General features: G+C 44.4%; 2 protein-coding genes across 6 annotated transcripts in view; both read left to right on the top strand.

Annotated features, from left to right (window-relative positions):
• The window catches only part of cabin1 (calcineurin binding protein 1), a 35,038-nt gene extending 22,265 nt beyond the window's left edge, over positions 1 to 12,773 (top strand). For all 5 annotated transcript variants that reach the window (XM_031849561.1, XM_031849559.1, XM_031849560.1 and 2 more), the window contains 8 exons: positions 1,958 to 2,121; positions 2,215 to 2,311; positions 2,430 to 3,113; positions 5,046 to 5,120; positions 8,000 to 8,249; positions 9,982 to 10,140; positions 10,293 to 10,495; positions 10,789 to 12,773. In XM_031849561.1, the coding sequence (XP_031705421.1) occupies positions 1,958 to 2,121; positions 2,215 to 2,311; positions 2,430 to 3,113; positions 5,046 to 5,120; positions 8,000 to 8,249; positions 9,982 to 10,140; positions 10,293 to 10,495; positions 10,789 to 10,932 (1,776 nt within the window). In that variant the 3' untranslated portion in view covers positions 10,933 to 12,773. The remainder of the gene's footprint in view (positions 1 to 1,957; positions 2,122 to 2,214; positions 2,312 to 2,429; positions 3,114 to 5,045; positions 5,121 to 7,999; positions 8,250 to 9,981; positions 10,141 to 10,292; positions 10,496 to 10,788) is intronic.
• Positions 12,774 to 13,599: 826 nt separating this feature from the next.
• tbx16 (T-box transcription factor 16) lies at positions 13,600 to 20,861 on the top strand. The gene is made up of 8 exons (XM_031849556.1): positions 13,600 to 17,427; positions 17,515 to 17,617; positions 18,031 to 18,195; positions 18,427 to 18,573; positions 18,656 to 18,726; positions 18,885 to 18,973; positions 19,064 to 19,277; positions 19,360 to 20,861. Exons 1-8 carry the CDS (start codon positions 17,309 to 17,311, stop codon positions 19,787 to 19,789), a joined length of 1,338 nt encoding a protein of 445 aa, XP_031705416.1. The 5' UTR covers positions 13,600 to 17,308; the 3' UTR covers positions 19,790 to 20,861.
• The last annotated feature ends 3,074 nt before the right edge of the window (positions 20,862 to 23,935 follow it).

Below are 23,935 nucleotides of genomic sequence, written 5' to 3'. Positions count from 1 at the left end.
CCCCCCCCCCCCCCCCCCCCCCCCATCATACTTTTCCTGTTGGAGGCGTTTGCTAATCTGTGCATTGAAAGGTTAAAACCTTCCCAAGCCCTGCCTGATTGCATCATATGCTAACAAATCTTCTCATTTTCACACAGCCGTTGGAGCCATACGCTTGTTCTTCAGAGCTTTTTGTTGACCACTAGATCTGAGTTGCCATTTCATCAGAATGAATTTGCTCCTGTATCATCAGAGTAGAAGACATTTATTTTGAAAAGTAATCTCAACAGATGCCTGCAAGCAGAAAGTCAGTAGCCCTCATGAACTAAAAGTGAAAAATGAATCCTTGATGTAAACACAAGAGGGTTTGGTTTTCTGGGATGACTTTCTATATTACGTTTTAGATGACCAATCTGACACTTGTCAGTGAGATCCATCTCGTGAGCATGTGCTGCAAAGCTTAGTATCTACTCTGCGCACTGAAACCGGCGCCAGAAAACGACTTCACAGCTTGTGTCGCTTGGTCGTGCACGTCTGAATTTTTGTAATCAGGCGCTCGCTGTGTGCGCACTCAGCTTCTCAGTCATGACTGTCACAAATAGTTTAGCTATTAAAGGTCTGAGGATTTTACAAAGAACAAAGAAACCTACATTTCAAATCAACAGGATATTCAACCTTCCATTTTCATTATAATGCATTTCATTCTTGACATTCTTCTTAACGGGGCTTGTATAAAGGCCTGAGAGTTGATTACAATTCCTCCTCGGCTTTGTGGAGGTTACTTTATGGCGTTTTGCTGGTAACATCCACTGTTTTCTTGCTTCTTCTCAGTACAATTTGTTTGTTGGCCCTCTGGCGTTTTGGATAATAGTGCAACGAACAGTGCGTTGAGCATGAACGCCTTTTTGTGCATGCTCGTAGCACACGTGGAGGCTCATACCACGGTGCCACGCTGTAGCATAAATGATTGTTTGAATCCGTCCTTAGGAATTCAAACAATGTGCGTTTACCTCTCTCCGCTGCTTTGTTCCACTCCGGTGGCTTTGGAAATGTCATCGGACAATCTGGGGCCGTCTGTGAGGGAGGACCGTGCTCCCCAGCGCCTTCAGCAGCTGATGGAGCCGTCTCATTTGTTTTGTTCTATCCTGATATGGTCTTCTTTTGTTTTGTCTCGCACACGTTTTCTGAGGCCAGACGCTGTATTCAGCGCCATGTGCTGTATGACTGTACACAGCCTAGGCCACCATCTGCACTCGCATCAGTCGCTGCGGAGTGCAGAACCTCGCCTGGCTTCACCTGCTGAGAGGACATGTGCTCACAGAAAAAGGTGGACTTGTCCATCAAAAAAAAAAACACCTCATCAAGGAGAACTGGGTTTGTTGGCAGCCAGTCTGCTGGTCTGTTGCTTTGCTTGGACAGAGCTGAGCACTAATGAGGCTGCCTATCATGTGTTCCCAAAGAGAAGGTGCCCCCCCCCCCCTCCCCATGCCTTCCTCCCCACCTCCGACATGGCCAGCCTGTCCGCAAGATCTCTCCTGCAGCCTTCCCACCCCCTCATTAGGACTTTCTTCTTTGAATGCCCGGTTTTTAACTCCCATTAATTCCTCTTGCGTTTTCCTCTACTTTTCTTTCAGTTTTTCCGTGTCTCCCTGCTGATTGTTTCCTTGTCTCATACACTTTTTAGGCTTTTGAAAACCTGGAGTAGCAGCAGAGAGCAGTCATAGAAACATAACTTCCAGAATGTCACACATTAGCCTTTTGGCTTGTTGTCAAATGCGAAACTAGTGAAATGCAGGCAGCTCCTCCTTGACACTGTTTTGCCTCCATGACCAAATTTGGAATATTGGTAATTGGTCCATGTTTTCAAATCAAATTCCTGCTCAACTAAAAGCTGTGCATTTGTGGAAAAGATAATATTTGTGTTTATAGTACAGCACAGTCGAACTTTACTTCTTCTTTCTCTTTTCTCCTCCTTCAGGGCATCTGGCGTATTCCAGTGGATGAGATTGATCGCCCGGGAAGTTTTGCTTCTCATATGAACCGATCCATTGTCCTCTTGCTGGAGGTGTTGGCTCAGCTTAAGGATCACGATACTCTGGTGAAAGTCTCTTTTATGCTGCAGAGAACCCCTGACCAGGGAAAGTAAGAACCCACTTTGTGTGACACTTGTTATTTCTGTTATGTATTATGTAATTGTTCCATGACATCTCTCTTGCTTCTTTCTCTGCTACCAAGGAAGTATTTACGGGATGTTGATCGCCAGGTTTTGGCCAAGAGAGCATTCTTCCTAACTGTAAAAGTCTTGGAGGACAATCTGAACAGTCTCAAAGGGGTAAGGGAGCACAAATCACTACTCACTTACACACTTCCTAAGAGCCGAGGGCCGCTCAGCGTTTTAGACATCTGGCATGCACCCACTTCATATTTTAAATGGTTCTGTTTTCTTTCAGGTGTCTGAGCAGCTTCACAAAGCGCCCGTGCCTTCAATGGGGGAGATGACCACGACGGACGCATCCAACAGGCCCAGTTCGGAGGACGGCAAACATGCTCCACCTAAGAAGCCTGGGATCACAGAGGGAGCCTGTGCCACTGATGCAGGGCCCAAGGAAGCCTCCCAGGCACAACTCACCCCACTACCGCTAGCCGTGGATAAAGGGAGTAAGGTTCAGGAACTCTACCTGGGGAAGGTAGAGACTGCTGGGAGTGAGGGACACAAAGCAGGGCCAGAGGAGCCCATGGAGCTTGACTCTGGCCACTGGAGGAGGCCCTCTATTACCACAGATCCTCAGGGCATCCAAACGGAGGCCGAGACCTCCCTGAGTGTCGTGGAGCCCCAGCAGAAGGTGACCGACAGCAGCCGGACACCAGAGCTGTCTCTAGAGGAGCTGAGTATCAGTTCCAGGCAGCAGCAGCTCCAAGCCTCAGCAACCAAGGTGACTGTGGCAGCCAGCGGGGCCGATCAGGGGCTACTCCGACGGCCAAACAGGAAAAGAAAGCTTCTTGACGATGCCGAGTCCGGAAAAACTTTGCTGCTTGATGCCTACCGGGTGTGGCAGCAGGGCCAGAAAGTCATGACCTACGACCTGGCCCGCATTGAAAAGATCATGTCGGAGACTTATATGCTCATGAAACAGGTAAAGCCTCTCCAACATGTACAAAGATACACAGATGGCATTATTGTTTTGAGTATATGCGCTGCAATCATTTTTTTGTTGTTTTGCAAAGTCATGCAAGCTTGATATTTTCCCTTCTAAAATATTTTTGTCTTGGGAAAAACCCCTCTTCTAACTAAACTAGTAGCACAACACCCACTGTAGGTGAGGTACTTTCCCTCTTTCAACTCAGTTATTTTTTTACTTGCAGTAATCGAAATTCAACCTCTAGTTTTACTTTCACTTCTGAAACAAGTTGCTGACTCTGAAAGTAACCACAGGGTATTTTTAAGATATGTTGATTTTTCTTCGTTTTTTTCAATTAAAGTTGAAATGTAAATGTAAGCGTCTCATTGCATTCCCAACTACATCTTGAAAGTGCTGAATACATTTTCTAATGTCTATGTCCACCAGTTGTCGTATAATATAACGGTCGAAGACATGTTTGTAATGGGAGAGGGCTGCTATATGTATAACTATGCTTATTATGTATTATTATTATTATTATTATGAAATCATTATGTTAACCTTCTCCTGCGTAGGAAGTGTCAAAGAAGTGAGAAGTTTCTTTGGATCTCTCTCTCGATCTCGAGAGCAAATGTTCCTCAGTTGTTGAAAGTTAGTCCAACTTGTAGTGCTGACTATGGCATTGATGCTGTAGTTACAGAACCGCCCACATATAGCATATTCAGCTGAAGATCAATGCTTGACCTACAGAAGTTGCCATGTTGTTAGCTGTGTTATGCCAGAGAGCTGTATCTGGAGTGTGAGGGTAGTAGAGGAGCGACAGCTGGAGAGGAGAAAGAAGAAATCAGAGGAGATGGCTTAGCTTCAGCAGCTCTTGTTGTTTACAGGGGGGGGGTTCCTGTGCTCTTTAAGAGACGGCAAAGAGAATATTTTCCTAGACACACCCATAAGAGAGAGTAGCCAGAACCAGCCACGACATGTTTCCCCTCACAGAATGAGTTGTCCAATTAATATGCCTGGACATTTTCCAGAAGCATCTCCTGTTTCTGCTCCTACTTGAACAAACTGCAGTGGTTTTGTGGTCGGCTGCATTGCACAGCTGCATGTGGTTCTAGTTGTTTTGATCTGTAGCTTGCATCGTTTGCATCCATGTTTGTGTGTTATTACTTCTGCATATTGCAGTCAGATGTTAAACTTTCTTTCAGCTCACTCTTAAGGTGGTACATTTCAACCAATCGCCATCAGAACACAGTACATCATGTCGCATTAAGTTGATGTGCTCGGGATGTTTGTTGTTGAAATTCGCTCCATTCTAATAGTATTATGTGATGTTGATAAGTCATCGCTGCAAACTGTATGCGGTTTGACAAGGAAGGTTTGCAGAGACATGGATTGAGAGCAGAGGGCTGTCCTCTGTGATGCACTGAGGGTTGACTCAGTCCATTTAACAATTGGCATAATTTGAGAACTATAACGAGGCCGATGTTTAAAAAAATAAATAAATAAAAAATAAAAAATTCCTCCCTTTGGGGGTCCCTGAACCTCTGCATGCAGCAGGCTGCTAACAGCTGTGTGAACAAGATTACTGCTCAGTGTACGATGTGGGGCTGTGGCCAAGCTCACTAACTCCCACACACCCACTTGCTGTACTGGGCCTTAATGTGAGCCTTTCTTTTACTGGTGCTACGATCAGAGATGGAAGACATCCTACTGGCTCTGATACAAAATCAGAATAATATGTTGTTGGTTTGGCATTAGTGTGGAGACACAGTAAGTAGTTAACGTGGTGTGTACACGGGACTGGTCACCACAGAAATATATGGGGAATTTGCAGAATACACGCACTGCTCCAAGGACAAGATTTGAGGAATATAACTACAAGCATATGTTGCTTCGACTTGTTGCTGTGGCCTAATGTCCTTGTTCTGCCTTTTCTTCCCGACTCAGGTTGATGAGGATGTCGCTCTGGACCAAGCTGTGAAGTTCTGCCAGATACAGTTGGCCACTTCTGCCCAACGACAGGTAAAACACAGCTCTACAATGTGCATCATAGCTCATACTGTAGTTTACATTTATATAAAATGCTAAATGCACATTGTATCTATTCCTGTGTTATCCAAGTTGATGCAAAATACTAGTTTTTTTCCTCCCATGTTGTGGGAATAGTCTCGCATAAGGTTGCGATGATTTAAGGCTTCACTCAAGACACGTTTATGGTGCATTAGCAGTATTCTAGTGAGCAACAGCAACCATCTATCTCTGAGTTGTCCCCATGTTATACACCCCAAGTCGACTGAATCTAATTTTACTTGTCTGCTATTTAGGTTATAATAGCAAGTGCAGCATCTGTAGTAAAATGTGCTAAACTGATAAGTAACTGCTTCAGCCTGCCAGTGCTAAATATAGCTTAACGCGTGGTGTGAATGCTCCCTGTTGTCCCTTTTTAGCCTCACTCACCAAGCTACACGTCATTGGTTTCAACTGAGCATTGGTATGCTTGTTGCCTGTTGCAATGGGGACATTGAATATGTGTCTAATTGGTTCCGTTGGTATTAAACCCACTATTGGCTCAGCTTTGTCTTCAGTGCTCGTATTCTTCATCGGTTTGTTAGTGGCTCTGCTTCCATCCTGTGGCGGTGACTCCTCCTTCCTAACATCCCTCCTCCTTCCTAACATCCCTCCTCCTTCCTAACATCCCTCCTCCTTCCTAACATCCATCCTTCCTGCCCACACGATCGACAAGGGTCTCTCTGCCCACGTGCTGTTGTCACGGTGATGTTCCCCGAATCTCGGGCTTACAAGAAGTAGCTGTGGGCAAAATAAATGTGTTTTCCTAGTTCACTGATCGTGTCATCTTATTTTCTGCATGAATCTTTTTGTTGTTCGTGTGAGTTTTGTCTAAATTTCACGCCTAAACACACAACACAGAGATGATGCAGACGAAGCTCAGAAGCCTCATTTCTCAAAATAATCTTTTCTTTTACTGAAACATCTGTATGAGCACTTTTAAAACCAGTCTCAAGCTGTTATTTTACCTGTAGAAATCTCCATAATATATTCATGCACTTCATGTCGGCGCCGCATGTTTTAATATGTACCGTATTTATTTAAAATTAGATTATATTTAACGTGTCAGGTATACATGCTGACTTGTTGTTATGACGGTGACCGTGCATGTGGTGGTTTGTGCTATTTGTTTACGTGTAACTATTGTGCCACCAGCTCATGTCGTGGTTTGCATTCGACTACACTTGTATGTAGTGGGGAAATGTGAGTAGGCACCTCTGAGTTCTCCGCTCGAGGGCATGAAACATTCTTGCCTGCTTCTTACAGGTTCACACATTCCTTCCGGCCCCCACAAGTGCACGAGCATAGTGCTGAGCGAGAAAGATTGTCTGCGTCATGCTCTGTGTGTTGTTTACTCCCTCGGTTTGATGCCGTATCAGTAGGAGAAAAAGGACGAGGCTACGTGACCTGAGCGCCTAGTTACTGTCACTGATCTTTTTGCTCTTTTAGAGACTCGATGGAGGTACTTCATTAAAGCGCTCCAGTCTCACCTGCTGTAAGTCAGCAGGCTTTGAGGAATGTGAAGGTTTAATTCGTCAAAGAAGAATGTGGGCATTTGCTTCACAAAGGAGCTCCAGTGTCAGCCCCCCACAGTTGGCCAGGCAATTTAATTAAAATGTTCGGTTGGCCGGTCATTCAATTGTGTTGTAAAGTTGACCAAACCTGAACACGACACCTGCAGCTGTTCTAATCTGATTTAATGCCCGATCTCGATAATTGCACAGAACTATCTTTTCAGTTCACGTTGTGGGAGCTCCCTCTCAGCACACAGCAGACACCTAGAGGAACCTACAGACAGGCCCGCATGCTAAGGTGCTGCAATCTTCTTAGGCGCAGTGTTCTTCTAATGCACACGGGTCCAGCTGACTTGTTGGTGTTCTCGTCGTAGTGTTTAATTCATGAGGTATGAATCATCAGAGCTGCTGCATGCTTGAAGCTGCTGCGTGCCGCTCGTGTGTTGAGCTGAAGGATCCGTGGAAGCTTTGGGGAAGGCTACTCTTGTTTGTTTGATTCGCCTGTGCGCCACTGAGTGACTCCCGTGGGGGGAGCTCCATCTCACACACAGCTGTGATATTCAGAGCACAATAATGCTTCGGTGTGTTATTGCCAAATCATCTAGTGCAAACATAATGTATCTGTCAAAGCAGGCTTGTCGTGACAGACGTGTGTCGTGGCTTTGACATCTTGATACATGTACCTCTGACATAGAAGCATTCTCATTCTCTGTTGCAGAAAACAAAAAACGTTGTATTTACTTTTTACTCGTCTGCATAATTATTGCAACACAATAACAGGATTTCTTCAGTTTGGTACGTTTTGCCACAGTTCACACAGAAGAGTGAAGAGCTGGGATTAAAGGTTTATAAAGGCTAGTTGTCGTCCCAACTTTTCATCCTTTTTAAATTAAAAACTAGAGAAGGTTCTTTTTTTTTTTTTTTTTTTTTTTTTTTTTTACACACTGTGCTCCTTGGTGTTGCCATGGCAGCGGCTGTGGGAGCGCGACGGCTGTTGTCGCAGGTTGTTTGTGCAGCTCTCGTTGCTTGTAAGTGGTCCTCAAAAGAACACACGGGGATGTGGTGTAGAGCTGAGTCCAGCACACAAGTAAGCCTCTGAACTACCGCTTATGTGGAAGAGATGAGACTAATATCGCTGATGTGTTGTTTGAAAAGGTGCAGTGGTATCGACTGAGTCTCTGACCACATTCTGTCTCCAGGGAAGCGGATGTGCAGTTCTCAGAAATCTACCTGAGCAGGGGAGGGTTTAACGCTGCCGATGGATCCCCGAGATCAGTCTCACCTTCTCACGACCACTGCTCTCCTTCTGTCTCCCAACAGTCTGCAGGCGACACCCCGACCACGCCCAAGTACACCAAGGAGATCTTCTTCCCCGCCTCCCTGTCGTCGCCCATCCTGCTCGGCCACACCGCCTGCCACCCGCTGTCCACCCCGGAGGGTCAAGCCAAAGTGGTGTACGAGCCGCTGAGCAAGCTGTCCAGAGCTCACGCCTCGGGCTTCCACGATCAGCCACAGCACAGGAGAGCAGCCGGCCACCCTGCTGCGGCCATGGCCTTCCTACCACACACAGGTACGGTGGCCGCCTCTCCAGCACCACTCTGTGGTGGCTCTTTGCTCTCGCCACAACGCAGTGTTAATACGAGGTATCGTCCTCTCTGATGCGTTGAGGATTTTAGGGAGAATTCAGTTTAAGATCCTTAAGTGCTGTAGTCCATGTGACCAGCAGGTGGCGCCTGTGGACTTCCACACATCGGTTACATAACAGCAGACTCTGGTCTGCTTATATTTTAGAGTTTTGGGGATCTGTGTCCTACAGACTGTTGCTCTCTGAGCTTCTGGAGCGGTTTTGGCATAATTGCTGATCCTCATAATTAATAGTCAGGTTTGCTGTTTGTCACATTTTTAATATCTAAAGATGCAATTCCTGCTGCCGGTGTCTTCAGCCTAATTTCCCCTGATAACATACCAACTCAACCTGTGAGCTTGAATCATCAATATGTATTATTTGGAAGTGTGTTTCCCTTTGTAGTCATTAGACTTGATTACTATTTAGAATATTTTAACACTCATTTGATTTTTGTACGAGGCCATTGGGGGCAGTAAAAAGCATTTGGAGACACTAACGTCAATCCTCTTGTTGTTGAAGCAGCTTTCATTTCTGTTCTTTCAGATAAGTGCTCAGCAAATGGAGCGACTGCATTTGGCTCTCTTTCTGTTTTGGGCCCATTTTCCGTGATTGGCTTTTTACTGCATCCTCTGAAACCAAAGCTTAATGTTATTATCTCTTTGATATCTGTAGACATCTTGCAGGCAGCAAACTTGACACAGTTGTTGCTTTTGAGATGCATGAGCCTAAGTAGTAATATATGACATGGACTTAATTCAAAATCCACTTTAACTCGAGCAGAAACGTCTAACCTGATGACAACCAGCATTGTTTTTTTACACGTGAACCATGACATTGGTGCTGTGTTAAAATGTTTGGCCACTTATTTAAAAAAACAAAGAACACAGACAGAATACGTTTACGACATATTACACGTAAAAAATACTACAGTAAAAATAAATCCTATAATGAGTAAACGTGTTGCATATTTCCTCCTCATACGGAGGCAAACTCTACTGATGAGGAACTGACAATCGGTTCCTGTAAGGCTGCTCTCTAGAACAGCGTTTTTGGGCTCTTGTTCAATTTCAACATGACATTTAGAACAAATTCTATTTTTATGTTTTTGTGATTAACAAATCCCCTCAAGTGCAAATCTTTTATGAATGAGCTGTCGGGCAGAGCACTCTGCGACACGGCCGTGGTCGTCTGGTTTCTGTCCTTCATTAAGAAACCCACAACGCTGCTTCACGGCTAACTTCATGGCACTCCATGTTATCACCCGTTGCATCTACACAGTGCTCATGTGACGAGCTAGTGCATGAACCGTTTTCATCATAACTCAGCATATGAGCACTTTGTGTGGATCCATTTAGAGTTCCTCAGGTTATTAAAGTTGGATGATCTTGCAGACGGATACACGTACACACACAGAAATGCCAAATGTTCAGAATGATTTTATTCTATTTCTACATCAAAATACTGTAGTTTTTACTCACCATCTCCTAGAAGCTGTTAATCCTTCATCATGTTTTTTGTCCCTGTGTATTTGATGACTGCTTCTATTGTCTTTGTTGGCAGGGGATGGTAAATGGACGATCATTTGTATATCGCCTGTCCAGTCTCCGGCTCACTCAACAATAACAAATATTGTAAACCTGTGATGATATAGCTTTAACAGCTTTTGTGCCCACAGATGAGCGGGAGGATCCCTCAGAGGGACTTGCGTACCGACAGCAGGAGTCGCACCTTTGTCAGCAGATGAAACTCGCCACTGTATCCCAAGGCCATGAGTCAGCAGCAGCCTGGTTCCAGGAGGAAACCGCCACATGTAGTAGTGCACAGCCATGCCCAGGTCAGAACCTGTGTGACAGGGAAAAACAGCCACAGATGGGTTGAATGGATGATATTCTGATATGAACTCAACCTAACGGGACTCTCAGTTCCTTCATATTCCTTAAAAAATGTTAAGACATTAAGACATGTCCTCTTATTTGTCTCTCTCAGACCAGCAGCAGTATGCCAGCGATGATCAGTCTAAACTTCCAGACCCCAACCGAATCCGCTCCCGTGTCCCGCACAACATGCCAAAGCTTTTCATCCCGTCCTCCGTTACCAAGTTCCCACCAGAAATCACAGTAACGCCTCCGACACCCACACTTCTGTCCCCTAAAGGCAGCATCTCCGAGGAAACCAAACAAAGACTGAAGGTATGCAGTTTGCCTCTACGTCTGTGTTTCTGTGTGAGGGCTCATAACCGTTGCGTGCAGCTGTTTAACCCCATTATCGTTTACATGATTCTGTTTAAATCAATATCAAAATAAAACCATAATAGCAAATAAATAAAGCAGTCGTTCTTTTTGCAGCAGGAAGCTACGGCTTCTGTCTTTCACATTGAAAATATTCATGCATTTGTCTATTTAGTCAAATTTGATTTCAAACAAATATGACTGTAGTCTAGTCTACCACTCAACAGTGTTCCCCGCCTTCTCCTCCTCTCCAGAACGTCATCTTGTCGTCTCAGTCTGCAGCCACAGTCAAAAAGGACACTCTGAGCCAGCCGGCGCTGGAGGTGCAGGAGACATCCAGCCAGGAGTCGTCTCTGGAGAGCGAGTCGGACGAAGAGGACGATTACATGGACATCTGAGCCGCTGAAGGCCTTGTGTGCGCACTGAAACTGAACACAACCCCCCCCCCCCCCCCCCTGTCTTAAAAAGGAATGGTACATGTCACTGCAGCTGTCTGTGTTGATGCCATTGCTTCGTCATGTGCACTACAGAAGAAATGCAGTATTCTCATCGCCTGTCATGTCACCGTGCTGCCCTGCTCGTCAGCAGATAAAGACGGATGACGGTTGCTTTCGTCTCGCAGCATGTCTGCAATGTGCCATTTATGCATATCGCACATCAGTGTATCCTGCACTCCAGCGTACACTGGATCTGGCACAGCCGACCAGTTCCGTGTTTATTTTTTTACGTTGCGCGCCGACTATATCTCCAAGCTGCAGCTAACATCCCCCGTGTGAGAACTCTCCGATCTGAGGCGCCTCAGTCCGGACTGATGTTCGGCAGTATGTACCTGCTGTCCACCACTTTTGATCACTTACTCGGGCATGGTTTCTGCAGCACACGTTGCATTGGTGCACAACATATTTCGATGAACACAAGGGTTACATGAGGACAATCGGCTGCATTCGAGGTTCAACCTGTGGAGCCTCACAACCTGTAGCAGATAAGAAATGTTTACACTGAACGTTTGGGATGTTTTTCAGTTGACACTTAACGTTGTGCTATTTTTGTATTCTTGTAATATTTTGTCCGATATATATTTTTCTTTTCTTCGGTGTGCATTTGTAGCTAAGATGAACAGTTCTTACCAGGAAGACATCCTGTCACCAGCACTGATCTGAATGATGTGGACCGAGTTATTATGAATTAGCTTTTGTACATATCACAATCCAAATACCCTCTAATGTGTTTGACTTTAATGAGCGTTGAGCTTTATTTTCAGTCAACTCAGGAAGCGGCTTCCCTTGAAACCGACGCTTCACACGATCCTTCCTGATTTCAGTGGAATTGAAACACTTGCGGAGGAGGACTTCCTAATACAGATGCCTTTCCATTCAAACCATTTTACTAAATTTGTCACAATTCTAGCTTAACTCAGAGGAAGACAACAGAATGTTTTTTACAGATTGTTTTCTATAAAAGAGAGAGAGAGAGAGATATTTACTGATTGTGTTTCTTGAAAGTGGTCTAAAAATAATTTTTGAAAAAGACACAAATGAATAATTGTAAACTATCACCCTTAGAAAGGAGAATTGGGATTTTATTTTGTTGGTTTTGTTTATTTTTTTGTGTAAGATAGTTTTCTATTGTTCTTCTGGGAGTGTACCAGAATGTAAACCCCCCCCCCCCCCCCGCCTCAAGGGAACTGTCTGGAATGAATGCATTATAGATGTCAAACCAAAAATATATTTGAGAAACACGTTTGTTCTGTGTGCTACTTCAAACATCAGGTAAAACGCTGGTTTTAGTCGGTATGAGCGCAGCCCTCTTGGGCTTTCTGAGAAAACCAGTTCTGTGTCTGAGGGGGCAGTTTAATACTGTGACGGCCATAATAACTATGATTTAATATGAGACCAGTGGGCACCCGTTGCTTACTGAGGCTTGAAATCAACCCCCTCAACAACTCTCTGAAGATATAAGACTAACAAAAGTAAAAGCATCGTACAACATGTATAAGTACTGGAACAGTTGACGACGCCTAAGAGTTTCTAATATTTCATTTTTCTTTTCCTGTTACTCAACATATCACTTCCTCGAGAGTACAGCAATAGTGCAGCGTCCTCAATTATGTTTTTCATATACTTTGAGCATTCATGATGCTTTGTTGTAAGTTTGGAGCATAAAGTGCCCGATATAAAAATACAGGTTTATAATTAAGACAGATATGACCAGTTACTGATCAAACATGACAGGATGCTAACGGGAAGTTGTTCCATGTATTCTATTTCACGTGTTAAGTGTTAATATTGTTATAATGCATTATGAATATGAAAGTGTTCCTACCAGTTTGTCTACCTCTTATCAAAATACACAACTTATAATAAACTAACTTATAACTAAGTAGTGGAACAATGACAGCATTACCCAAACAGTGTGATTTAGGTTGATAATATGAATTAATATGAGACTGAAAAATACACTTTTACTTATATTTTGACAGTAGGATTAAGTATTAAGAACATAGAATAGTTAAGATGCATGAATTTTCTTCCTGTCAACTGACTAATGACTAGGCTAATACCCACCTAATGTGCTTTGGTTATAGCTTTCATTTAGTTTTTCATATTTTATTAATTTCTATGAAATCATCAGGTGAATTTCAGACATGCTGGGATGTTTGTTGTGGGACTGGCACCAGTCAGAAGATGTTCATCCAGTTCTCTGTACAGACGAAGGTGATGGTCACTCACTAAACACCACATGGGCACATTTTTAAAATGACCGTGACAGTTCATTTCTTAACAATCAATTCATTTTCTGGCTGCGTGTGGCCTACGAGACTGAAGAGTTATTACAAGTTGATCAGTAACACTCTCAGTGCTTGATCCTGATTTCCTCTGGGTGATAATGAAACTTTTCTTTTAAAACTGCCAACTATACAACCCCACAAACTAACATAATAAAATTAGGAAACCGCCTGACTAATGCGTTATTGCAGGATATTCAAGTCAAGTCATTCAGCCCAAAATCACAAAATTTGCCTTGAGGGGCTCTGTAATCTGTCCTTGATTTAGACGAGGATAAACCCTTAAACGGAGAGGAAAAAGTAAAGGAAAGGCATTTGTGAAGTCTAGCTTTTAAAGGATTTGTAAAGCATCCTCTTCCAGTGGAGCTGTGGGCTCTCTGACTCTTGTAGCTGCTGGCGGACCACCCTGCTGACCACACTGACTTTGTGGTCAAAGGGCTTGTACACTCTGGTGTGAAGTCTGCGACGCGAGGGAAGTCATTAGTCTTCATTAGCAACTTCCAGGAGTTTCTTATGAAGTGCTGTGAAGTTGTCATTTGCCCCCTTTGCCAGGCAAGCTAGATTTGAGGTTTGTTTTCTTATCTGGTGGACCAAATGTGAGCTCGCCCGGCCCCTAGTTGGTGCATGTGACACCACGGTCACTCTGCAGTTAAGTCAGGGATGCCAGAGATGATATTGTAACAGATCATGTTCACAGCTTTGTTTTTTTTGTGTACTATTTGCAAGCAGGCAAAGTGATGAATTTACCTTCAACAGACGTATCAGTTCTGCTTTCCTGTTGAGCTTTGGTGCTATTTGTATGCAGACTTATAGATTAAAGTTCTCTGCAGTGCCATAAACTCAACATGATATTATGAATCCTCTCGAATCACAACACAGCATTTCTTAGCAGATACAGCTAAATCACAATCGACCTGTTGTCAGGTGAAGGCATTTCCCCTGCCATGTAATATTGTTCGGTCTCCTGTGACATCATGTTGTCTCCAGCCATGGGGCTGCTATCTCTACAAACCCCTCAAAGTGGCCAATTAAGCATCAAAAGGGCATGCTGCATGGCTAATGTGAGCGAAAGGTGTGAGATTTCTCGTCGGTCCACTCCGGGGGCTCTTTATTGGGCTGCTGGAGAGCCGTCTGATCCCCGGGCCCTGGCTGTATATTGGCAGCTGTTAACTGTCGAGCACAAGGGGATCTGTGCAGTTAAAGCAAATGGCTAAAGACTGACACCTGGGAGGTGGAACTTCGCTGCCAAAGGTGAACCAGGAGTAGACGCAGGAAGGAAAGCCACAGTGGAGTCATGTATGAGACACGGGGCTTCAGTTGAACAGGAGGAATCAGCTGTTTATCATAACAGAAGATATCTATGATCAGTCCTGAACGTTTCCTCCTGTCATCCCTCATTATTTACTCCAAAATGATATGAAGTAGCTACATTCCATACAGTATATTTAGGGCCTTAAACAAATCCCACAATGTTTTTGGTTTGCAGTCCTTATTAGTCTTCTCCAGGTGACCTCCCTGATGTGTCATCCAATCCAAATCGCCCCCCAGGCTTGCTGTTACATAAGACAGTGCTCCCTGTCATGCCTCTTTGTGCCTGACTTTTGTCCCCAGGCCATGCAGCGAGGCATTAACCAGTCACACCTGTCACCTCCAGACCCGGTGCGTAATGGGATTGACACTGCCGCTGCTGAAATGTACACCTCAGCTCAGACACACTCCGCTGCTAGAGCTGCAGTGCGGAGAAAGTCTCATCATAATCTCTGTAATCCTCATATAGCGTCTTCCTCCTAAACACTCGCAGATGTGTGTGACCTCTCTGCCCCATGAAACAGTGGAAGGGTGTCCCCATGCAGGACCCAGAGAAGAGCTGGCTAAGTGAGGAGAGCAACACCGAACCTGTGCTTAATAACTCCTCGACAACAGTTGGTTTCACATAAAGAGGATAAAAACACATCGCACTTCCTCAAGGCCAAAGAAGAAGAAGGGGGGGTGCTGGGAGGGTCCTGCGTCAAGACATTTAACATGAGTAAATGATCGTACGGAGATCTCTGCATCTTTAAGTGCATCATTACAAGCTGAATGTTGTTATCCTTTTTATTCTGCATCGACCACGCACAGAAGCCTTAAAGAGGCGAGTCAATATTTTCACAGGGAAGTCTTTCTAGCAGTGAATATCTCTCTTTGTGCTCACTTAACTCCTGATTCAACAGAGTGCTGTGCTACCTTCAAAGCTCCGGGACCAATGCATGCTGCACACATTGCTTTTAAAACTCTAGATCATAAGTTACATTTGGTTTTATTATTCAAACTGTTATCCATACAGTTACACAAATCCTTTCGTGAATGGGTGTCAGAGAGCTGAGCTAACAGAAGGCATTGTATGCACCATGCAGGCATGAGAATACAATAAGAAGTGGAAGTGGTGTGTCTGTGCTAGAAAAAGAGGTTGAATGAGATGTGAAAGTCGCCCTCAATTCAAATTTTCCTGTCAGTGGAAACGAGGGGGGGGGACTGTGGTCTAATTTTCTTCCTCTATGCTAATACCTGCAGTTTAGCATTTGTTTTGCATGCAGTAGCATGGCACGAGGCAGGCCTATACATGACACGCGTGGATTTAGCCTGGATGTGGGTGGTGGGAGGATGGTGGAGTTGTTGTGGCAAGTCTTTATTCTAAGACTCCTCCTGTCCCATTCAAGGCTGACTTGGGCTTGTGGTGCTAACTGGCTGTTAATTGCCTGCCTATACACAAGGCTTTCTCCACATGCAGAAACTAGCCAGGGAAACTAGCCTAATGAGATTATCTATCAGAGCATGGGCCTGTCTAGACACCCCAATACACAACCCACCACCAGCTGTGCCTGCAGAGGCTTCAGAGAACGCCCCCCAGGTAAAAGTTACCTGCCGAAAGAGTGCACGTAATCATTACACCATTATGGGTTTACACCCACTGCCTAATTTTCTATTATGGCGAAAGCTGAGAATAAAGTTGTGTTAAAGTAAAACGCATATTTGATGTCAGAAAATTTCAATTTCTAATTTCAGATCAATAAAAAGGATGAGTGTAATAATAACTAGTGTTTGAATAAGGGTTATACTTTGAGAAAAATATTTTTTAAAGAAAATAATGACACAAAACCAAATTAAATGCACCCTCCATTAGATTGCAGTTTCATCAGGTTTGGTGAATCTAATAAATTGGGTATTTACAACATTGCACAAACACTCTAAATGCCATTTTGGTGTGCAGTTATGTCCGCGTGAATGATATTTACACAGATTCTGGTGCCGCTGCGAACCACCGATCTGCAGAAGGTCCGTCCATATTGGTTTTAAAGTCTCTTAGCAGTTAATAAAGATGCAATTCCTTGGTACCCCTTCCTGTGGGGACGGTATCAAGGCTCTGTTAAGTCTCTTTGATTTCCAGCACCCTCCAATCACAGCGGGGCTCTGACTCATCATTGTGCCACTTCAAAGCCTGGGAATGGCTCTCTTGACCCAACCCACTCCCCGGCTGTCCTTAAAAGTCATGGTCACCACTCCCAGCAGGACTCGTGATCTCTGAATTATCTGCTGCAACAAGACTGACTAACCCTGAGCTGCTGGATTTCTCTTTTTACTTTGTCACATGAGGAAGGAGATCAAGGAGTGGGAGCAGAGCTGAAGAATCACTTGGATATCACAGATACTTGGATTGCTAATTGGCCCTCAGTGCATGAAGCTCTTTCAAGCAATCCCTGCGCTACTGCTGAACCTGAACAATGCAGTCCATCAGAGGTGAGTGTTGACCGATGTTCGTTGGACGAAAACCGAGCCTCTCAATTGGTAAACTCCTATTTCCCAACCAGTGTTGTCTTCGGTGGTTTTGTCTTACCTGGGGCATTCTTTTCTGAATCCTGACGTCTATCACATTTACTGAAGCGTGTGGCTATGATGATTCTCATTCACTTTTAGATTTGAAGTCAAACTTCAGCGTCCCTCCTCACTCCTCCATGGCTGCTGGCCCCGATGCCTATCTCCAGGGCAACATCAGATTGACTCTGGAGGACCCTGAACTCTGGAAGACCTTTTGCGAAATAGGAACAGAGATGATTATCACTAAACCGGGCAGGTGAGACGAATGTTTGAAAAGTAAGGTCTTCTGTTGCTGCGTTTGCTCGGTTTCTTTTCCTCATGCGTCCCTCTCTATGTTTTCCAGGAGGATGTTTCCACACTGTAAGATTAATCTGTCGGGCCTTATTCCATGTGCCAAATACATCTTACTGGTTGACATGGTCCCCGAGGATGGTTGCAGATACAAGGTAAGACAGTCGTTACTTTCCCCTCACTTATGAATAAGTCAGCCATTTTCAGTTGAGAAAATTCCCGTTACTTTCCAACAATAATAAGTAGCCTTGACTTATCACAGCCATGGCTTTGGTTGTAGATATCCCTGTGGTTACCAGTATCTCCAGACATCTCCCCTGTTTATCAACCCCCAACCCTCCCCCTCTCCTGACATTGTACATCAAAGGGTGCTATCTCTTCCTGTTTTTCTAACGCCTGCTGGGAGCCCACTGTACTACCCCCTATCTCTGTGGGTGGTACCGGCCAGCAGTCACCCTGCACTCACTCTCGTCCCCCTCTCACAGTGGGAAGGGAAGAAGATGAAGCTCCTTCTGTAAATCACCTTTCTCTGTGACAGACTGACTGACTATCTGTCTCCGTCTTACAGTGGAATAAAGAGAAATGGGAGGTGGCAGGGAAAGCGGAGCCCCAGCCTCCCTGCAGGACCTACCTCCACCCCGAATCTCCAGCCCCGGGGAGCCACTGGATGAAGCAGTCCATCGCCTTCCTCAAGCTCAAGCTCACCAACAATACACTCGACCAGCACGGCCATGTAAGTAAGAGCACTTAAAATAAGGGCCTCAAAAGGAACTCTGTATTTCATACAAATGATATCCACACTGCTATCTTGAAAAAATGTTGGATAATTGAAGTACTTGGTGGACTTGTAACACTTACAGTCTGGATGCTTTGGCAGCGGCAAAGTGGATACTTGTAAAAATGGAGCTCAAAGCACTGAATTAATGAATTAGGTCTGAATTAATCACCCTCTTCCTCTCTGCAGATCATTTTGCATTCCATGCATCGCTACCACCCGCGCTTCCACATCGTCCAGGCGGACGACCTGTTCAGTGTCCGCTGGAGTGTTTTCCAGACCTTCACCTTCCCCGAGACTTCCTTCACGGCGGTCACAGCATACCAGAACACCAAGGTCAGTTTCTCTCCCTTCAAACCGCTGACAGGGCGTCACACATTATTGGGTTTTTTTCCTGATTTGATTTCCCCACCTACAGATTACAAAGCTGAAGATCGATCACAACCCGTTTGCAAAAGGTTTCCGGGATGAAGGCACTAGTAAGAAAAGGTGGGTGTCACACTAGTCACATGGAGGTACTGATGATAATGACTCCACAGCTGGAGGAGCCCTACAACAATTCCAGTTGGACGCTTGTCTACAGATTTCCTTTGCAGTAGTTTGTATCGAGTACAATGCATTGTTTTTATAAACCTAATGTTCTGCAGGCGTTCAAACAAGAATCCAAACTGCCTGGAGAAACGATCCAAGATGTCAGACATGTTGAACAGAGACTCTGAGGAGGACAGTCCAGCAGGTACAGTTTAAGACTCTCTTCCTGCTGTTGATGTTTGCACTTCCTTGTCCTGTACTCCAAAACTGACCTAACAAATTTGGGTCTCCTCAGATTTCTGCCGGTCATCGTATGAGGGTTACGACGGCGATGAAGGAGACCTCCCCAAAAGGAAAGAGTCTGATGGCGTCAAAGAGGAGCGTTACTCCCCGTGGGCTGCTGACAGGGAGCACAGTGTGAGGACTGAATCTCCCGCTGGGGCCGACCCCAGGGACATGTACAACACAGAGCAGCTTGTTCCTGCTCCAGCTTCCTACCAGCCGTACAGGTAAATACAAGTTATGCAACAAATAAGACCACAATGTTGTCATGATGAACAGACAATGACCCTCTCTCTTTTTGCTCTTCAGGTTCCACGAGTATGGAAAGTCTCCCTCTCCCTCCTCCAGCGTCGGCAGCAGCAACAGTGGATCAGGACGCAGCAGCTTTGAGTCGAGAGTCCCCGATGTCACCACCGTCCCCGATCACGACCCTTCAAAGCCCCGCACACATGAGGTTGGCCCCTCGCCTTGCGGCCCCCAGCCCCTCCCTGCCCCCCAGGACTACACCGGGGTCCTCAACATGACCATGTCCCAGGCCGGCAAGATCAGCCACCACATCTACAGCCAGTACGGCGCCGAGCAGCCCCTTGGCCAGTGGAGCGGCCCCGGTCCGGCCCAGTACCCCCCTCCTCATCACCTGACCGCTGACTACACCACGCAAGCTGTGCACCATGGCTATCACCATGGCAACGTGGCCGAGTGGAGCCAGTACCCGCTGTTCTCTTACTCCTGCTGGTGAAGAGATCTTCAACGGTAACGGACTGAGAGTGACTTTAACTGATGCTGCTGCTACGCCATCCCTGCCAGAATGCTGATCCAGTGCTCACAGCTATGAGATTGCATGCCGAGACGAGGCTGAGGGCCAGAGGCCTGCGACGACATTAGAAAAACTGAAAGATGAGAAGAAGGAGACGCCTGTCGCTGCCTTCTGTTCAGGCTGGCAGGACTCAAAAGTGTGCTACGCCATGCTGTATTATTGTTTATTGTTGAATTGTCTATTTATTTTGTATTTCATCTCATCTCCAAGTTTAAATATTATTTTTGTAAGAAAAAATAAATAATAACACATAAGTGTGCAATGTATGTCTGTCTTCAAATTGTGATGTGATCTGAAAATAAAAGCGTTAAAGTGATTTGATGCCTTGCTTATGTGAAAATACATATATTTAATCTTTTCCATCTATTGTCTAAACAAAGATAGAACATCCTTTTAAAAGAGGACACCTCGTTTACATTTGATGCCAGAGGTTGATGAATAATACTTATAATACCTTACTCATTATGCTTGCAGTATAACAAACTGTGATACTCAGTTATCACTACGAACCCTCTGATTGGTTGTGACCAGAGCCCAGGCCTTCATAGCTTCCACCGGTTGTTCTGGCCTTTAAGTTTCAAATGTCCTGCCTGTAATGTTGGTTCTCATCCAAGCCGTGTTCTGCATGCAGCAGGAATGGATTAGTGTATTGTGAAGGTGTCTTTGTTTGCGGGTGCACATCTGCATACCTGGCCAGCTCTTATACGCATCACATTTTCTGGTGGCGTTTGTTTGTATTTCCTCTTTGTTGATCTAACGATGGCCACTCTGTCGTTTCAACAGGCCCAGCATGCATTAAAGACATTGTATTACTGTGACTCCGGCTCACCTGCTGAGGTTTACCCACCGGCATCATAAAGCATTGCACGACTCTTGTTCTCCATCTCAATGAGCCTTAGAAAGCATGAAAATGGGGGGGCTGTTTGGCTCCTTTTCACAGCTGAAAAACACAAGCTGGGCCCATCGCCTCCACCCTGAGTGGATGTGAGATGCTAATGACTGTTGTAAACTCCGGGGGAGAGGAGGGAGGGGGTGGGGCATTCTTTAGGAACATCTCTGGTGTGGTGTGGATTTTACTCAATTCATTATCTTGGAGGCTTCTTGAACCAGTTTTTAATGAGGATAAGAAAAGAGAGATATACTATACAGGAACCTGTACTGCTGGATGAGGAGGTCACTGTGAGATCATATCTCCTTGAGGCCAGCTCTTTGATTAAACCCAATAATTAAATTATTATAAATTGTATTTCAAGGAACTGGGAAAATAAAATCATCAAAGACAAAGCTTTGAAGAGTTGTTTGCCACAAGTTATTGTTTTGAATCATACATAATAATACATAAGAAGGATTGGTCCCCACATCGTGTATGCATATAATCTGTTTACAGAATATTTGTGAATGAACAATTAAATATTTAGATATTCAGATGATGAAGCTTGAAATATGAATGTGACATCTTTTGACAAGTTATTGTCACTTTATCTAATGTAATGTCCTAGTTGGGCAGCTGAAAATAAACCTCAAAAAGTTTGGATCTTGCCCTTTAAATACATTCTGTATGTTTCTTAAACACAAAAAGGATATCAGTACTGACTGTTTTTGTCTTACCTCGGTGTGATTCTTAATTTTTGCTTTCCCTTTAAATATGTTTTCTTTGATATTCTTTATTATAACATGTAGCGAATATTTCGTAATTATTCTTAATTTCATGAATTGAAATGTAGTACCAGTAGACCCCTCTCTCTCACATCAAAAATGTTATAAGAGGCATCGTGATATGATTACGTTTCCCGAATATGTAACGCAATGCAAACTATGCTTTTATTCACAACCTTTGTAATAATGTGCATTGTGTTAGGAATGAATTATAATAACAGTAGTATATTTTAGGAGATCTTTCACAAAAACTGTATATCTTGGATAACTGAACCTTTTCTGGAGGTCAACAGGTTAGAATGGACATCCTGTGCTTTTTGAATAAATGCTACTTTCAGATCATGCTTTTTTGATGCTATTTGATCATTCACATCGCAGTAAAACTGTATATTCTGTATATAACGTGTTGTATTGATGTCAAACTTGTTGCATTCACTGGACATGTCATGTTGATCAGGGCCTTTGGTAACTGTCTAAATCTGCTTCATAGATGTCCAGGAACGGAAAAAGGAACCTTTTTGAGTCCAGATTTCCATCAGGTGACTTTCTTTGTTCTCAGTTGAGTTTTTGTCAGACAAACTGGCTGAGGACCTCCTGCCCCACACAGCAGGAGAATCAAGAATCAAAGCAAGCACTTTGTACGATTCCCTTGACACACGCATCAACAACTCCACTGGGTTTAATCTGCATAGCTCCACATCAATGGGTAATTTGGGCCTTTTAATTGCTCTGATAATGGTCCAGCAAAAAGCACCAGATCGACCTGCACTCAGATGCCAGTAAAGGCCGCTGACGTGGTTAAGTGCATGACATATGTCTAAAGTATCCCCCAGGTGGTACTGCAGCTTTAGAAAGAAAAGACGCATAAACGCAGCAAATTGTTGATGCTGGATGTCCAGTGCTGGTGTCAGCACATCCCACCAGACAACTTGGTGGGGGCTGGCACAACAGTGTGAAATAGAGAGGGGGGGAGGGCACTCACTTAGGGCTGGCGGGGGGGGGGGGGGTAACAGATGTAGAGGAAACAGCCTCGGAGAGGAAAGTCAGCCTTCATAAATCTGATGGAGTGGAGGGCCAAATGGAGAGGAACTAGTAGAGACTGGGCGGAATAAAGGACACGAGGCAGCAACCACCACTGACAGGTCAAACAAGAAAGGCAGTCATCAGTGGAGATTTTCTATTACAGCGACATGAACTTTCATAAGACACAAGTTATAAACCCAACTAGTGCCATAGCAGGGGTGGAAGTAATAGATAACATTTAACATTTTATATTTAAAAAAAGTGGTCTGTGGGCTAAACACATTATACAACTGTGTTAGAGATATTGGAAGTGTGTTACTACTTAGACACATAGGGTTCAGCTACGTTTCGGCAAAAGATTTTAAAGTCTTGGATGAGTGATGGTAGCTGGCGAACATAATGTCATCAGAAAGTTGGATCAGATTTGAGGTTGGTTGGCACACTAACTTTGGGATTGGTTGGCACTTGTCCATTAGTGTGACTGTTGCTTTGTATTTTGTTGGGGGTATTTTGTAAGATTAAAAACAGAATTTATATTGTTCATTAACTATTAATATTTTTGAATGGTCCATGGCAAAAGTAATTGGACATTCCTATTGATGGATTGCTTAAGAATCTCGTTTTGTTTTTAAAAAAGGGCAGATATACTGTTAAATGTTCATATTTTCTGGTTATTGTCTATAGGTTGCCTTATTAGGGTCCGAGTACCGATAACGTCGGGCCGCGAAGGCCCTATTGAAATCGCTTATTATGTCACGTGTGTAATCACATTTTTGAGGGCTTTATCATACTCGAAAACTCACCAAATTTGGCAGGCTTATCAGGCCCTTTGATTGTTGTGCCAACAAACCCCATAACAAGTGCTCAACATGACTTCAATCACGAATCCCCGAAATTTAGTAAACATTAAAAACTGATTTATAGCTCAGACCTTAACATTTCATTTGGTGCTGGTTATAATATTCTAACATTAATTCTGTCAGAGAAAATACAGCAGAGGGAAAAGTGTGCCAACCAACCCAGTTCTCCCCTATCGTACTTCGCTACATGTCAAGTTGCGCGTTAATATAAATCAATAGTGCAGCAGAAACAAAGCTGCTGGTGAGGTCCATCTGTCCATGGACTGATTTAATGCATCACCTGGTTTGCACCTGAGCGACACACCCACATGACCTGCAGGGCTACAGAATGGGCACGCTGAGTCTAGCTAACATGCTAAATGCTAACATGCTCATGTGGACAACTTCAACTGTGCGTTGAGGACTGGTTATATTGGGACACAGAGGCCGAGTGCACTGGTTATATTGGGACACAGAGGCCGAGTGCACTGGTTATATTGGGACACAGAGGCCGAGTGGACCGGTTATATTGGGACACAGAGGCCGAGTG

Source organism: Anarrhichthys ocellatus, unplaced genomic scaffold, assembly GCF_004355925.1.
Source record: "Anarrhichthys ocellatus isolate YVR2014 unplaced genomic scaffold, GSC_Weel_1.0 scaffold9, whole genome shotgun sequence".
Classification (NCBI taxonomy): Eukaryota; Metazoa; Chordata; class Actinopteri; order Perciformes; family Anarhichadidae; genus Anarrhichthys; species Anarrhichthys ocellatus.
The sequence above is the reverse complement of the archived record's forward strand: the minus strand, read 5'-3'. Positions and strand labels throughout refer to the sequence as shown.